At 43.1% G+C, this 13,499-nt stretch overlaps 2 protein-coding genes across 2 annotated transcripts; both read left to right on the forward strand.

The window, feature by feature from the left end:
- Positions 1–1,034: 1,034 nt before the first annotated feature.
- nif3l1 (NIF3 NGG1 interacting factor 3-like 1 (S. cerevisiae)) lies at positions 1,035–5,503 on the forward strand. Its single transcript, XM_061094617.1, has 7 exons — positions 1,035–1,119; positions 1,727–2,346; positions 3,344–3,500; positions 3,982–4,105; positions 4,226–4,364; positions 4,896–4,979; positions 5,058–5,503. The coding sequence occupies exons 2-7, from the start codon at positions 1,737–1,739 to the stop codon at positions 5,240–5,242; spliced, it is 1,299 nt and encodes a 432-aa protein (XP_060950600.1). The 5' UTR covers positions 1,035–1,119; positions 1,727–1,736; the 3' UTR covers positions 5,243–5,503.
- A 3,499-nt stretch (positions 5,504–9,002) lies between these two features.
- tbx6 (T-box transcription factor 6) lies at positions 9,003–12,984 on the forward strand. The gene is made up of 8 exons (XM_061095145.1): positions 9,003–9,072; positions 9,572–9,785; positions 9,951–10,218; positions 10,311–10,454; positions 10,689–10,759; positions 10,849–10,907; positions 11,017–11,302; positions 11,709–12,984. The coding sequence occupies exons 1-8, from the start codon at positions 9,003–9,005 to the stop codon at positions 12,982–12,984; spliced, it is 2,388 nt and encodes a 795-aa protein (XP_060951128.1).
- Positions 12,985–13,499: the final 515 nt, after the last annotated feature.

Here is a 13,499-nt window from a genome sequence, read left to right on the forward strand (position 1 = left end):
CCTCCCGCTGCGTCTATGTTTTTTGTTTCCGGATTTTCATTTGTGTTTTTCCAAATGTCCTCATAATCCTTCTGAGAAGAGACGGATGCCCCCTGAGTATCTCCTGCTGGACCACCTGCTCTGGAAGAGTTAATAGGCCCAACAGTTTACCAAAGTCATCCAGTCTTTTACTGTTCACGTGATCTTTGAATTTAACAGTCAGACACGAGGAGAATAAAACATTCTGCCCCCACACCCCTAAGATGTGTTAAATTAACACATATTATATTATATATATTATACTGTATTACATTGCATATTGCAATTTGATACTGTTCACTGTTTTGCTTTTTGCATTGTGCATTGTGCATTTCACCTTTTACTTCACTTTTTATATCTTTTATATATTTTTATATAGATATATTTGTCCAAATAAATGCTACCTTGTATAAATATTAGAAAAAGTGGGTAAATAAGAAGTAAATAGTGATATATATTGTTTTTTTTATTATTATTAGTATTGTTTTTCTTATGTGTGGTGTATTTATTGTGTTTTTATGTTTCTATGTTCATTGTATGCACCAATAATCAGAGCAAATTCCAGGTAGGTGTAAACCTACTTGGCAATAAATACTTTCTGATTCTGATTCTGAATCTGTAAGTTTCTCCAGCTTCATCCAGTGAAATTAACTCTCCCAAGATAAGCTTTTAGTTTTTATTAGAAGTTGTTCCAGTCATTTTTAATCTATTTTTTTTTAATCAGCCAGGTTTCAGAACTAAAATACATTGAGATTCACAATATTAGTTTCTTCCTGCACATGATCAGTGTACCAGTAAACATAGCTGAAATATTTAAAAAAGTATATATTGTTATTAATATTATGATTATTATTGTTATTATTATCATGATTATTATTATTATTATTATTGTAGTCACATGGAAGTAGATTTAACTTTTTTATATAAATTCTACACAATAAAGTGAAATTATGCTCTGGTGTTGTGGACCAATCAGATCGCAGCAGCAACGGAAGCCGGAAGAGGACATTCTTCCACAGTAAGTGCGTTGCACCTCCTCCGTCTTCCGGGTGAAACCTGTCCAGCGGCTCGTTTGCCTTCCTGAGTCCAAGTCCAGCTAAAGTATGAATAGTTCCCTCAATCACACACTGACACGTTCCCGCTGTCGTCTTTAATACAGTCAAGTTCATACACTGTGTGCTGGTAGAAGCTAACGATGGCTAACTGGCTAGCTGATCTGTTAGCATGCTCCTGCAGCTCTGACAGCTGTGGGTGGAGACACGTCAGAGGGTTTGAAATATCAGAGCAGCTTTATGGATTTAATAAAACATTAAACATAAGGTTTTACTGTCTGTGGCATTAGAGACACCGGAGTCCACTCAGTGTGAATCTGATCAGACTGGTGATTGTTGTCTTTGCAGGTTTTCGGGAAATAGACAACAACAAGTGAGGTGGCTTAAGGGAAAATGTTTATTTAGTTTGAAAGACACAAACTTGAACCAGGTAAAAAGAGACAAATAAAGTTGTGTTTACAATGCATTAAGCAGAAGAAAGTGAATGCAGGTGGATCCACTCCGTTTGACCTCAAGCCCTAAAACGAAATGAAAAACAATTAAATTAGAGATGACCAACATAAATCTGATGCTCAGGTTTATTCAGTGGGATCCTTTTCGAGTGGGGTTTATTAAACCCTATGCATTTTGTAATTATTTTTATTTCATCCACACAGGTCTCCACCGATGCTGACTGGAAGAAATCTCACTCGGACATTTGTATCGCTCTCCCACACAAGCCTCAGTGCCGACTGGAGCTTGGTCTCACGCTCTGCTCTCCGCTCTTCTTCCTCCACAGTTTCATCCATCCGTCCATCTCTCCCTTCACCTTCTCACAGTCGCAGCTTCCTGCCAAACCGACAAACCTCGGTCCCCCTGCACCCGTCTTTTCCTTTCCCCTCCGCCCACTACCTCTGTCACTCGTCTCACTGTTCGGGCCTGATGGAGCTCAAGGAGGTTCTGCAGGTGCTGGAGCAGCTCGCTCCTCTGTCCCTGGCTGAGAAGTGGGACAACGTCGGCCTGTTGGTGGAGCCGAGCAAACCCCGGCCTGTTAAAACTATCCTGCTGACCAACGACCTCACAGATGCCGTCATGGACGAAGCAGAGGCCATGAGCTGCGACCTCATGATCTCGTATCACCCTCCATTGTTTCGGGCAATCAAGCGTCTAGTTCAGAAAGAGTGGAAGCAGCGGTTGGCCGTGCGGGCGGTGGAGGCCGGGATGGCGATCTTCTCCCCTCACACATCGTGGGACAGCGTGAAAGGAGGCATTAACGACTGGCTGGTCGGGGGACTTGGTAAGACGTCACTCTGAATGGAAAATGTGTCACATACACTTTGCTTATGCTTCTTGCATATTTAACGAAGGCTCAGGCTAAAATGTTGTGACACATGACTAGGGTTGCAAAATTCATTGAATATTCAAAGTTTGAAACTTTCCATGGGAATTAACGGGAATATAAAGGAATAAACGGGAATTAACGGGAATTAAAGGGAATAAACTGGAAATGTTGTGGGTAATTTATACTAACTGTATTTACCTTGTCATATACAGACATAAATATAAACATTTTGTTTTGTCATAGGCTGATTTGAGCCCTGAGGAAACTTTGGGCACTTGACTATATGCTTCTGCATCTTTGTGTCATTCTTAACATAGGTCTTTGCACAGTATTTGCAAATGTACACAGCCTTTCCTTCTACATTGGATGGGGTGAAATCTCTCCACACATGAGAGAGTGCACGTGGCATTGTTCTGTAGAATAAGATGAGAAAAAAGTTTGTAAAAACACACTAATGCAATGCCAGAGTTATAAATAGTTCCAAACAATTGGAATCGTCTGTAAAAATATTTTACAAATGATGGATAAATGAATGGAAATAGGCTGGATGAACAGATGAACAATCCTCACTCAGCATGCTATATATTTTCCCCAGTAATATCATTGCAACTTACCTGACTCGTCCTGCACACTACAGCAGGCCTCAATAGCCCTGCTGTAGAGTGAAGCATGCTGGGAGTTATATGTACATGTGATGGAAGAATGCAAAGTGGAGGGTTGAAATTCAACGTGCAGCGTGTGCTGCATTCCATACATCTTTAAAATAGAGTTTTGAATGATGTTTTTATTGCTCACATTTAATTTGCTTAGTTTTTTTTTTTTTTTCAAAATTCCCGAGCTTAACTTCCCATGGATAGTTTCCCCTTTGCAACCCTACACATGACGCCTGACACACTGGTCCACTATCCTGAGTGATTGTTTTCCATCTCTGGTGTTTGCCTGTGATTCTCAGGTAGCGGCCAGGTGTCCGTGCTGAGTCAGTCCTTCGGTGGCGCCGCCCACTCTCACAAACTGGAATTCATGGTCAGGAGCCAAGAGGAGCTGGACACCGTCATGGAGGAACTGAAGGCGTGTGATGGTGGAACAGCACTCCAGCATTCAGTGAACAGGTCGTGTTTCATGACACATTTCTGACCTCACTGCAGACGATTTCCAAAACGTGCAGCAAGTTGATATTGATCATCTTTGTCTAAATCATCCCTTTTTTTGATTACCTTCAAAACTCCCAGCTGGATCTTCTTTTCTCAATCAAAGCTGTGAAAACTGTTGAGAAAATTGTGGTTCTGCCAGATTTAGGCATCAGATTTAACGATGAACCGACCACAGCCAGTGTTTTCACAACAGTTAGTTTATTATTCTGGGTTTGATTTTCTTGCCACTTTGCATTTTGAGAGTCGACTTTCACACCTTGGATATCAAAGCTTCCACCACATTCATTAGCATAAGTTGATGGCAAGACAGCCAAAGAAAAAGGCTAAATACAAATAACAATGAATTCTCCTCAATAAACTATTTTTTTTCAACACATTTTCAACACATTCAAAGGAACACAAACTAACCACAGTGATGATGTGTTTATCCTCCACACAGACCAGAAAACAGTGGGATCCATGTCGGTGTAACCTGCAGTGAGTCAGCGCTGACCCTCAGTGTCCACGCTCTGTTAAAACACACAACTCCCAGCCAGTCCCTGAGCATCCTGAAGCTAGAGAAGGTATTATTATTATTATAAGGTTAAAAAATATTTCTTCAAAAAGTTTTTCTCTACATGTCACAAAGCAACTGTTTATAGTACGATTTACCAATATCTTTTTTCATGCATCACTCCCTGCAGCCTCCTATTCCAGGCCATGGCCCAGGGCGACTCAGTGTTTTGATCCAGCCAGTAACTGTGGCAACAGCCGTCCAGAAGATGAAGTCTCACCTGGGTTTGAGTCACCTCCGCCTGGCTTTAGGATGGGGGCAGACACTAGGTAATCAGAATCAGAATCAGAATCAGAAAGTATTTATTGCCAAGTAGGTTTACACCTAGCTGGAATTTGCTTTGGTTATTGGTGCATGCAATGAACATAGAAACATAAAAACACAATAAATACACCACACATAAGAAAAACAATAGTAATAATAAAAAAACAATTTATATTTACTCACTATTTACTTCTTATTTACTCACTTTTTCTAATATTTATACAAGGCAGCATTTATTTAGACATAAACATATCTATATAAAAATATATAAAAGATAAAAGCTATAAAAAGTGAAGTAAAAGGTGAAATGCACAATGCCCAATGCAAAAAGCAAAACAGTGAACAGTGTCAAATTGCAATATGCAATGTAATACAGTGTAATATATATAATATAATGTGTTAATTTGATCTCACACCTTGTCCTGGTGCTTAAACTTTAAAATAACAAATATATGCGATGCGATCAACCAGTTACTCATTTCTCACTCTTTCTAATAAATCTATGAAAAGAGGTTGACCAGATTTTCCTTTTCCAGAGTCCTCCGTGTGCACCGTGGCTGTGTGCGCTGGCTCAGGAATCTCAGTGCTGAGTGGGGTCAAAGCCGACCTTCATATCACAGGTACAGGTTTCAACTGATAATATAACATTCCTGCTGATTAAATACCGGATATCACAGTGATGAATATCCATTTCTCAGGCGAGATGGCCCACCACGAGGTGCTGGACACTGTGGCGAAGGGAACCAGCGTCATCCTCAGTGATCACAGCAACAGCGAGCGCGGCTACCTGACGGTGTTCAGGGAGAAGCTGGCTGTGCGTCTCCCTGACAGCGTCACGGTGGTGGTGTCCAAGGCCGACCGGGATCCCCTGGAGGTGGTCTGACCACGTCTTAAACATCTGCTTGGTAAATCAGAGATGTTGGGATCAGTGTCAGCGTTTCTCTGACAGAAGCAGATAGAATGTGTGTGTGAAATGATTGCATAAAAAAGCCTCTGTGGCTTTGCTCTTTGTGTGAAGTTTGTATCTCTGTAAACAAACTGTGCCTCATTTCATGATTAAAAGTGCTTCCTTGGTACATGTAGTTTGCCATGTATTTATAGCAGGGTCCTTATAAAATGGGCCCTGGTTGATCCCAAAAATGTACTGAAGCTTGTAATCTGTAATCTGAATGCATGCGGTTTATACGTAGAGTGGATTAATTCACAGAAAACACTGTTTTAATCATGATAATCGGTGACATCGAGTGTGGGGTGAGAGAATCTCAGCATCCACACATTTTCCCTAAAAGTGTTTGCATCCTGCTACCAGTTGGGGACTGTGTAATCCTCATGGGATTAAAAGCCTTGTTGTTTCATCATATACATGATGGAGGAAATCAGACAATCTCCTGGTTTGTGCTTCTTCAAATAAAATCAGAAAATGAGAATAAGAAATCAAGTGTTTTCTGTAGATTGACCTTAAAACCTCAGAGAGTAAATAGAGGAGGACATCAAAGCACTTAGCAGGAACACGTCAAAGAGCAAAACCTGTGGAAATAATGAATGCACTGCAAACAGCACACACTGACCTGATGGCTAAAAGAAACAACACGTAACAATCCTCATTATGGCCTGTTACAAAGTCTGGTGGCTGCAGCGCCTGCGACACACCTGTTAGTTCGTAAACACATTAAGAGACGTCACACCCGCCCCGCTGCAGCCATCGAGGTAATGACCTCTCTCTCTCTCGGTGTGGCGTTCACACCTCCACTTCCCCTCAGTCCCCGCTCGCTTTTATCTCTCACCAGCACACACGCACACAAATGGAGAAGGAAAACAACAACTAGAACAACATCTTCACTTCTCTCATGTGAGGTCACTCCAGCTGTCACTGGGATATCGGCAGGAACGTCCACGAGCAGGTAGATTAGGGGTGAGTGTCAGTGTGAGAGTTTTCTATCACTGGCAGACGCAATTTATAGGAAATACTCTACAAACAGAGATGAAGCCAAACACATTATCCAGCTGATCGCTGAAGTTGCAAAAAGCTCCAGTCATGATGTAACAGTAATCTTCTGCTCGAGAGCCGCTCTGGTCCGAGGGCAAGTCCGCCTGAAAGCAGCAGATCAATGCTGCAGCCACGTCCTTCATATTAAAGTCTTATGAGGATTTGTTTCAACTCAGTCGTCACTTCTAGGAATTCAAGTTAGAACGATTAAGACTGAAAATAAACTTACTGACCACAGATAAAAACTAGAATGAGACTCAGTTGAGCTCATTCCTCCCACAAGGCCCAACAGTCCCATTAACTCCAGTCAAGCTGAGCCAAATTACACACACTCATAAATATCAGTCCCCATAATGGGCCTCGTCTTTTTTATCACGACCCATGAATGATTCCCTTGGAAATCAGTGCAAATGTCAAAAAATGCCCTATCCTGCAAAAATAGATCCTGCATCTGCCCCCTGATCCAGATTCACACCAACATTGAATGGGTCCTTCCACCAAGTTTCATGGTCGTCTCTCAAGCAGTTTATACAATTTCCTCACTAACGTACAAACTCACCAACAAACTGATATAACCTCCATGAGCTGTTCATGTTTTACACCTTGTTTGCATATATCAAAAGCACAAGTATCTGTATACAATGCTTCTTTATACTTCCCCAACAATTATTATACATGTTCATGCACCAGTATTAATAATAATCCACTTACATAAATAATAATACAAGATGCATGACTTCTGGTTGTAAGGAAGTTATCTAACATTGAGGTATGGCTGATTTTACTTTAATTGAAGGCTTTGACTACCAGCCGCTGCTCACACTGATTTGTCTGTGTGGTCCACATTGTTGTAGTTTTATTGTGTATTAACCACAAAGCCTGTCTGCTCACCACACGTCCCACACAGGACGACAGAATTAGTGTTTCCGGTATTTTAGAAAATCCTCGGCCAGATTCAGCTTTAATGCTGAGCTGAAGCCTCAATTCAAACCTACATATAAACCTCCAGACGCCCGTGTTTTTGTAGAGGCCAAATTGCAGAGTGTCTTCCTCCTCCGGCTTCATTCAAGGGCCGACTCCCTGCAGAGAAGAACTAACAGGCGGATTGCTGAGAGGAAGAGCCCTGTCATCAAGTCATCAAGCAGCCACAGGGGAGCTGCCAGTAAACCACTGGATTTATGTGGAAGGACAAGAGCCGTTTGAAACACGAGCTGCAGCTGCAATAAATGTTACAAGTGTCAACACCACAGTGTCAAAATAATCAGGTAGATAGATAGATAGATAGATAGATAGATAGATAGATAGATAGATAGATAGATAGATAGATAGATAGATAGATAGATAGATAGATAGATAGATAGATAGATAGATAGATAGATAGATAGATAGATAGATAGATAGATAGATAGATAGATAGATAGATAGATAGATAGATAGATAGATAGATAGATAGATAGATTCAGTAGATAGATAGATAGATAGATAGATCGATAGATAGATAGATAGATAGATAGATAGATAGATAGATAGATAGATAGATAGATAGATAGATAGATAGATAGATAGATAGATAGATAGATAGATAGATAGATAGATAGATAGATAGATAGATAGATAGATAGATAGATAGATAGATAGATAGATTCAGTAGATAGATAGATAGATAGATAGATAGATAGATAGATAGATAGATAGATAGATAGATAGATAGATAGATAGATAGATAGATAGATAGATAGATAGATAGATAGATAGATAGATAGATAGATAGATAGATAGATAGATAGATAGATAGATAGATAGATAGATAGATAGATAGATAGATAGATAGATAGATAGATAGATAGATAGATAGATAGATAGATAGATAGATAGATAGATAGATAGATAGATGCTCATCTGCAGAATATCTACGAAAAACTGCTTTGTATTATTCTATCCATCCATATGGAGTATTTTTTAGCAATATATTCAACATAGGTAAATGTGTGTGTGTTAACATGTGTATACAGGTTGGTTTATGTGTAAAGAAATTAAGTGAGACGCATGTGTTTTTTTCTTTTTGTCCTTATAAAGTATTTTGTTATCCCTGCTTCTGCTAAGTGCTAAATAAAAAGGTAGCAACTCTAACTTATCATTATTAAAAACAACTTAAATAACTAGTGAGTGAAAGGCACTATATTTGTTCTGAAATACAGGGGAATTTAACTTATAACTAAAATAGTGTTTGAGTAAAGCTACTTATTCCACCTCTAAATACATGAAACAACAAATCACAACACAGATTCTTTCCGAAACTAAAGTAACACTTTGCCCAGTGTTGTTTGTTTTAGTGGAGTGGGGACATAAGGGAAGATGGAGAGACAAATGAAAATGGGGCCATTTGGCCTCATGTGTGAAGCCTCACACACCTATTTAACAGAGCAAGACGCCACCGAGGGCATTTGGAGCAAAGGACGGCAGAGAGACAGGAACAGACACAGAGCCAAGACAGAAGTGCTTCTTTTCAAGAAGAGGTCTCCAGGACAGCAGAGGACGGATACCGCTTCAGGCAGCTGAGGTCAATCTGAAAGAAGACACAAGAGTTGAAGAGTGAAATGTTAGTTTGGAGCTGGTGAAGAGGACGAGTTCTAAGTGACAGACGCAGACCAGGAGGATGCTGAGCGTGGAGATGTACCCCGGGTTGACTCTGGGACCTCAGAGGATCGGAGACTGCTTCTACAGAGGTGAGAGGGACAATGCAGGACAAATACAAATTATTTCATATTTTTTTCCTAGAATATTTTGAATGTTCCGATTGAATCTGATTTTTAAATGATTCACCAAAAACATTTAAGTTTAGAGCACTGCATCTGTAATGGAAGCTGCAGTGGATGTTATTCAGATGATCTGAGGCCAAAGCCTGAGTTGGAGCAAACATTTTTATACCTCAAGTAATAAAGCTATCATAACCTTTAAGATAGATTTAATACACAAAAATTACTAAATCTAAGTTTTTCAGTGGATTCAGCTTAAATGTAATTTTGTGATTTGATTGATTTGGTTTTCTTAGATGTTATCCTTATTCCTATAATACTACAAAATCAATGATATTTCAAGAGTGTAAACAGACTGAATGGCTGCGGCAAAGAAGTCTCAAACCAAAAAACAGCGTAAAAACAGGGTTTGATATCATTAAAATCGTACTATTATAACTTTATAATCTGTAAATCTTCATTTCCTCAGACCGGGAAGCTCCTGCCCACATGTCGCTGTTTCCTCCCGCCTGTGACATGGTCCCCAAAGCCCTGCCCCCAAGGCTGCTGGCCCCTCCCCCTGTCTCAAGCGAGCCTGCGACCAAACCCCCAAAAGACGACGTGAGGATGGAGCTGGAGAACTCGTCTCTATGGAAACAGTTCAGCTCGGTGGGCACAGAGATGATCATCACAAAGAAGGGCCGGTGAGAGAATACTGCGATACTGCATGTGTACCACCACTGTGACCTTTGACCTCTGGCTTCACTCTCAAGCTCCTGCACCTTTGTTATTGTCCTCATGTCTTATTCCCAGACACTAACCAGACAACAGACAAACATAAACGTGTTTTGCATTTTTATCTTTCCTAGACGGATGTTTCCCGGCTTGAGGATGAAGCTGTCGGGCCTGAATCCATCCCTACGTTACATCCTCCTCCTGGACATCGTCCCACTGGACAACTCCCGCTACCGCTTCCAGGGTGGCGGCTGGCAGGCTGTCGGGGGGGCAGAGGCGAGGCTACCAGACCGGGTGTTCATTCATCCGGACTCCCCCGCCACGGGCGCTCACTGGCAGGGCCGCACCATCTCCTTTCACTACGCCAAGCTCACCAACAACACACTGGACTCACAGGGACATGTAAGTTTACTGCTGACTCAGCACAAACACAACGTAAAAAAAAAAAACCTTCACCGAGGACTTTGAGCAAATCTCTCTTCCTCTATTTCCAGATCATCCTCCACTCGCTGCATCGCTACCAGCCCAGGGTTCATGTGATCGAAGCCAGAGACGTGCTGAGGTGGGGGGGAGGGCAGCACTCCTTCGTTTTCCCCGAGACACAGTTTCTCACGGTCACCGCCTACCAGAACAACAAGGTACAGTAACACAACCTTTCCACTGTATATTCAAGATTAGGGCACAACCTAGAAAGAGTGTGTACATCCATCAAGGCCCAAATTTACCAATATGGAATTTCATTTTAGTCTGGTTTCTATGTGCTCAAGCAGATTCCTGATGATTGTTTCACAAATCGATAGTAGACTCTGTAAAATGCAAAGTAAAAAAATCGGAGAATATAAACCAAAGTGCATTCTTATTGTTGTTTCCAGATCACAGAGCTGAAGATCAGCGCCAACCCCTTCGCAAAGGGCTTCAGAGAGGACGGCATGAACAGCAAAAAGTAAATATAGACACAGAAGCACGCACACATACACGCTTTGTCGCACAAATTGTGTAAAGAAACTAAACTCCTCTTTTTCTCCTCTGCAGACAAAGAGATGCAAGACAGAAGCGCAAAATATCCGACTTGACGGAAACTTTAGATATCGGTGAGTGCAGACCCACACCACATCATTTCAAATCATCACTTTGACTAGTAGGATTAATATCACTTTGACCTCACTGCTCCTGACACTCCTCCACCTCTGTCTCCTTCAGTCAACTGTGATCCATGCGACTCTGACGAGCTTTTGCCGTTGCCCGCCTCCTCCACCACCGCGGCAGACCTGCAGGCGCTGGCTCTGGCCTCCCTGCCCCAGCTGAGCGACCCCTCCTGTGGGTACAGACCCCTGGAGGCTTCCTATCAGGACACGCTGGTCCCAGAGCAGCCGCTGGACCTCGGCCAGGCCTTCATGGCCTCGCAGATGTCTGACATCGGCATCTCCATGGCCAATGGGATGCAGGACGCACCGGGGAGGGATGTGACGAATAGTATAAATGAAAGGTGTGTGTGTGTGATATATATATATATACACGTGTATTGCTATTATTAGGGCCCGAGCCCTGACTTCAAAGGTCAGGGAGGATCCTATTGTTATTGTAAGGATTATTTCTTCTTCTTCTTCTTATTCACGCAAATGAATTGGCTTTTTGAGGGCTTTAACATGCTCAACTTCTTACCAAAATTTGCAGAAAGTTAGAAAGTGGTGAAAATTTACGTATTCTGAAGGAATTTTCAATGGGCGTCGCAAAATGGCTCAACGGTGCCCCCCGAGACCCACGAGACCCCTGGAACGTGTTCACATTGACCGGTCTTCACAAAAATCGATATTTATTTGTTATTATTATTGATTAAATGTGTCAAATTTACTGCATCTCATTCAATGTTTATTTCTATCTCTCCTCCACAGATCAGACGCTATGGGTGAACCAGCTTACACCTCCAACTTCCCTCCTGCTCAGGCCAACTCCTCCTCCTTCCCCTCAGCTCCTCTTCCTCACTCCTCCTCCTTCTCCTCCCTCCCCATCCCCGACCCCTTGGCCACGTCTGCTCCTCAGCCCTCCATCCCGCCGTTCGACTATCCCTCAATCCTCTCCTCCTCACCCACGCTCCACTCCTCCTCCTCCTCCTCCTCCTCCTCCTCCTCCTCCTCCTCCTCCTCCTCCCCCGTCTCCACCACTCCCTCCCTGCAGCAGACCACCTTCACCTTCCCCACTCCACCTCCTTCCAACTCCTCCTCCCCTCAGCCGCTCCTCTCCTCCTCCTCTCCCTCCGTCAACACCTACCACACCGTCCCAGAGACGATCGGCCGCCACACACCCACATGCGCCTCCTTCCCCGCCCCGTCTTCTGTGTGTCAGTCTGGCCTGCAGCACCAGATATCCACCCATCCTGTGCTCCACCCGCCCGGTCAGCCACTGCAGGGTGAAGGTGTCCCCAGTAGAAATAATTCACCCAGCGATCAAAGCCCAGCAGCATTTACTTATCCAAATATCCTGCCTACAAATCCTGATCCGGTTCCAATTGCTGCTCAGCCTCTCTTCAACTACAACCAACCCCCGGCTCCCACCCTGCCGTGCCCCCTACCCTCCCACGGTGGTGCCACATCTTTTGCCTTCCCCTCCGTCCCCCCTCACATGCAGAACCTCTCATTTACGAATGTGTCACCCAGCCAGGCCCACCCCGGCCTGCACCTCCAAAATCTGAGCCACCAAGCCCCTGCCCCCTCCCTCGCTGCAGCCTTCCCTCCCTCCTCCTTCTCGTATCCACCGTCCTCCCTCCCTCACCCTCCTTTCCAGCCTTCCTCTTGCTTGGCCGTCTCCTCTTCCTTCCAGCAGTCCGCTCCACCCAACTATCCTCAAAACTTTCCCAACGCTCATGCGTCCGCCTGCACATCCTCGTACCCTTCGGTTGATATAGGCTCCCTGCCTCAGTTCAACCCCTCCGCCCCGTATCGCCCAGAGATGGTAATGCACCACCCGTCTCTTCTCCCTCAGCTGGATCCCTCTCTTCCCTCCTCCACTCCTCCTCCTGCGCTCTACCCGCCCTTTCCGTCCTACCCCATGCGGCTGTGTCAGGACCCTCACTCATCCCTCTCCATCCCTTTCAGGCATCTGTACAGACAACACCAGCATGCCCATCCCCAGGGGTCCTACCTGGACATGGGTGCAAGACCTGTGTTTTGAAATGCAGCAATGTTTATGTTGACAAAATGTTTTGGCCTTATAGCGCTTTTAGGGGTTTTAGCAATGTGTAGCATTAGAGTATGTGTGTGTGTATGTGTGTGTGAGAGAGAGAGAGAGAGAGAGAGCTGATGAATTGATCAGAATCTGTAAATAGCTGTTGAAGATTTTCTTTTCAAATATCCATTCCACAGGGAAAAATAAAATTGTTTCTTTGTCACGCTTTTGTCACTGAGTTCTTATTAAGTAATTTTTTTATGAAACTCTGACACTTACATATAAATATAGGCTAATATTGCTGATTGATACAAAACCGATGTCGGATGGGAATAAAATAACGAAAATCCCTCCAAACAACTGTATCTCTGAATGATTTCTGCCAAAGATCACACACATTTCTGGTGTTTAAAAAAATTCTTACTTTGATTCACCGAGTCTCCTCTGAAACTGGCACCTGACGCTGCTTTATATCATTAACTCAACCCCCCCCCCCCCCTCCATCCCTCAGGCCTACATTT

This window comes from Limanda limanda, chromosome 21 (assembly GCF_963576545.1).
Source record: "Limanda limanda chromosome 21, fLimLim1.1, whole genome shotgun sequence".
Classification (NCBI taxonomy): Eukaryota; Metazoa; Chordata; class Actinopteri; order Pleuronectiformes; family Pleuronectidae; genus Limanda; species Limanda limanda.

Coding starts and splice junctions, on each gene's coding strand:
- nif3l1 (XM_061094617.1), top strand. CDS start 1,737: ATGCTGACTGGAAGAAATCTCACTCGGACATTTGTATCGCTCTCCCAC. Junction 2,347..3,343: donor CTGGCTGGTCGGGGGACTTG/GTAAGACGTCAC, acceptor TGTGATTCTCAG/GTAGCGGCCAGGTGTCCGTG. Junction 4,106..4,225: donor GCATCCTGAAGCTAGAGAAG/GTATTATTATTA, acceptor CACTCCCTGCAG/CCTCCTATTCCAGGCCATGG.
- tbx6 (XM_061095145.1), top strand. CDS start 9,003: ATGCTGAGCGTGGAGATGTACCCCGGGTTGACTCTGGGACCTCAGAGG. Junction 10,219..10,310: donor CACTGGACTCACAGGGACAT/GTAAGTTTACTG, acceptor CTCTATTTCCAG/ATCATCCTCCACTCGCTGCA. Junction 10,455..10,688: donor CCGCCTACCAGAACAACAAG/GTACAGTAACAC, acceptor TGTTGTTTCCAG/ATCACAGAGCTGAAGATCAG.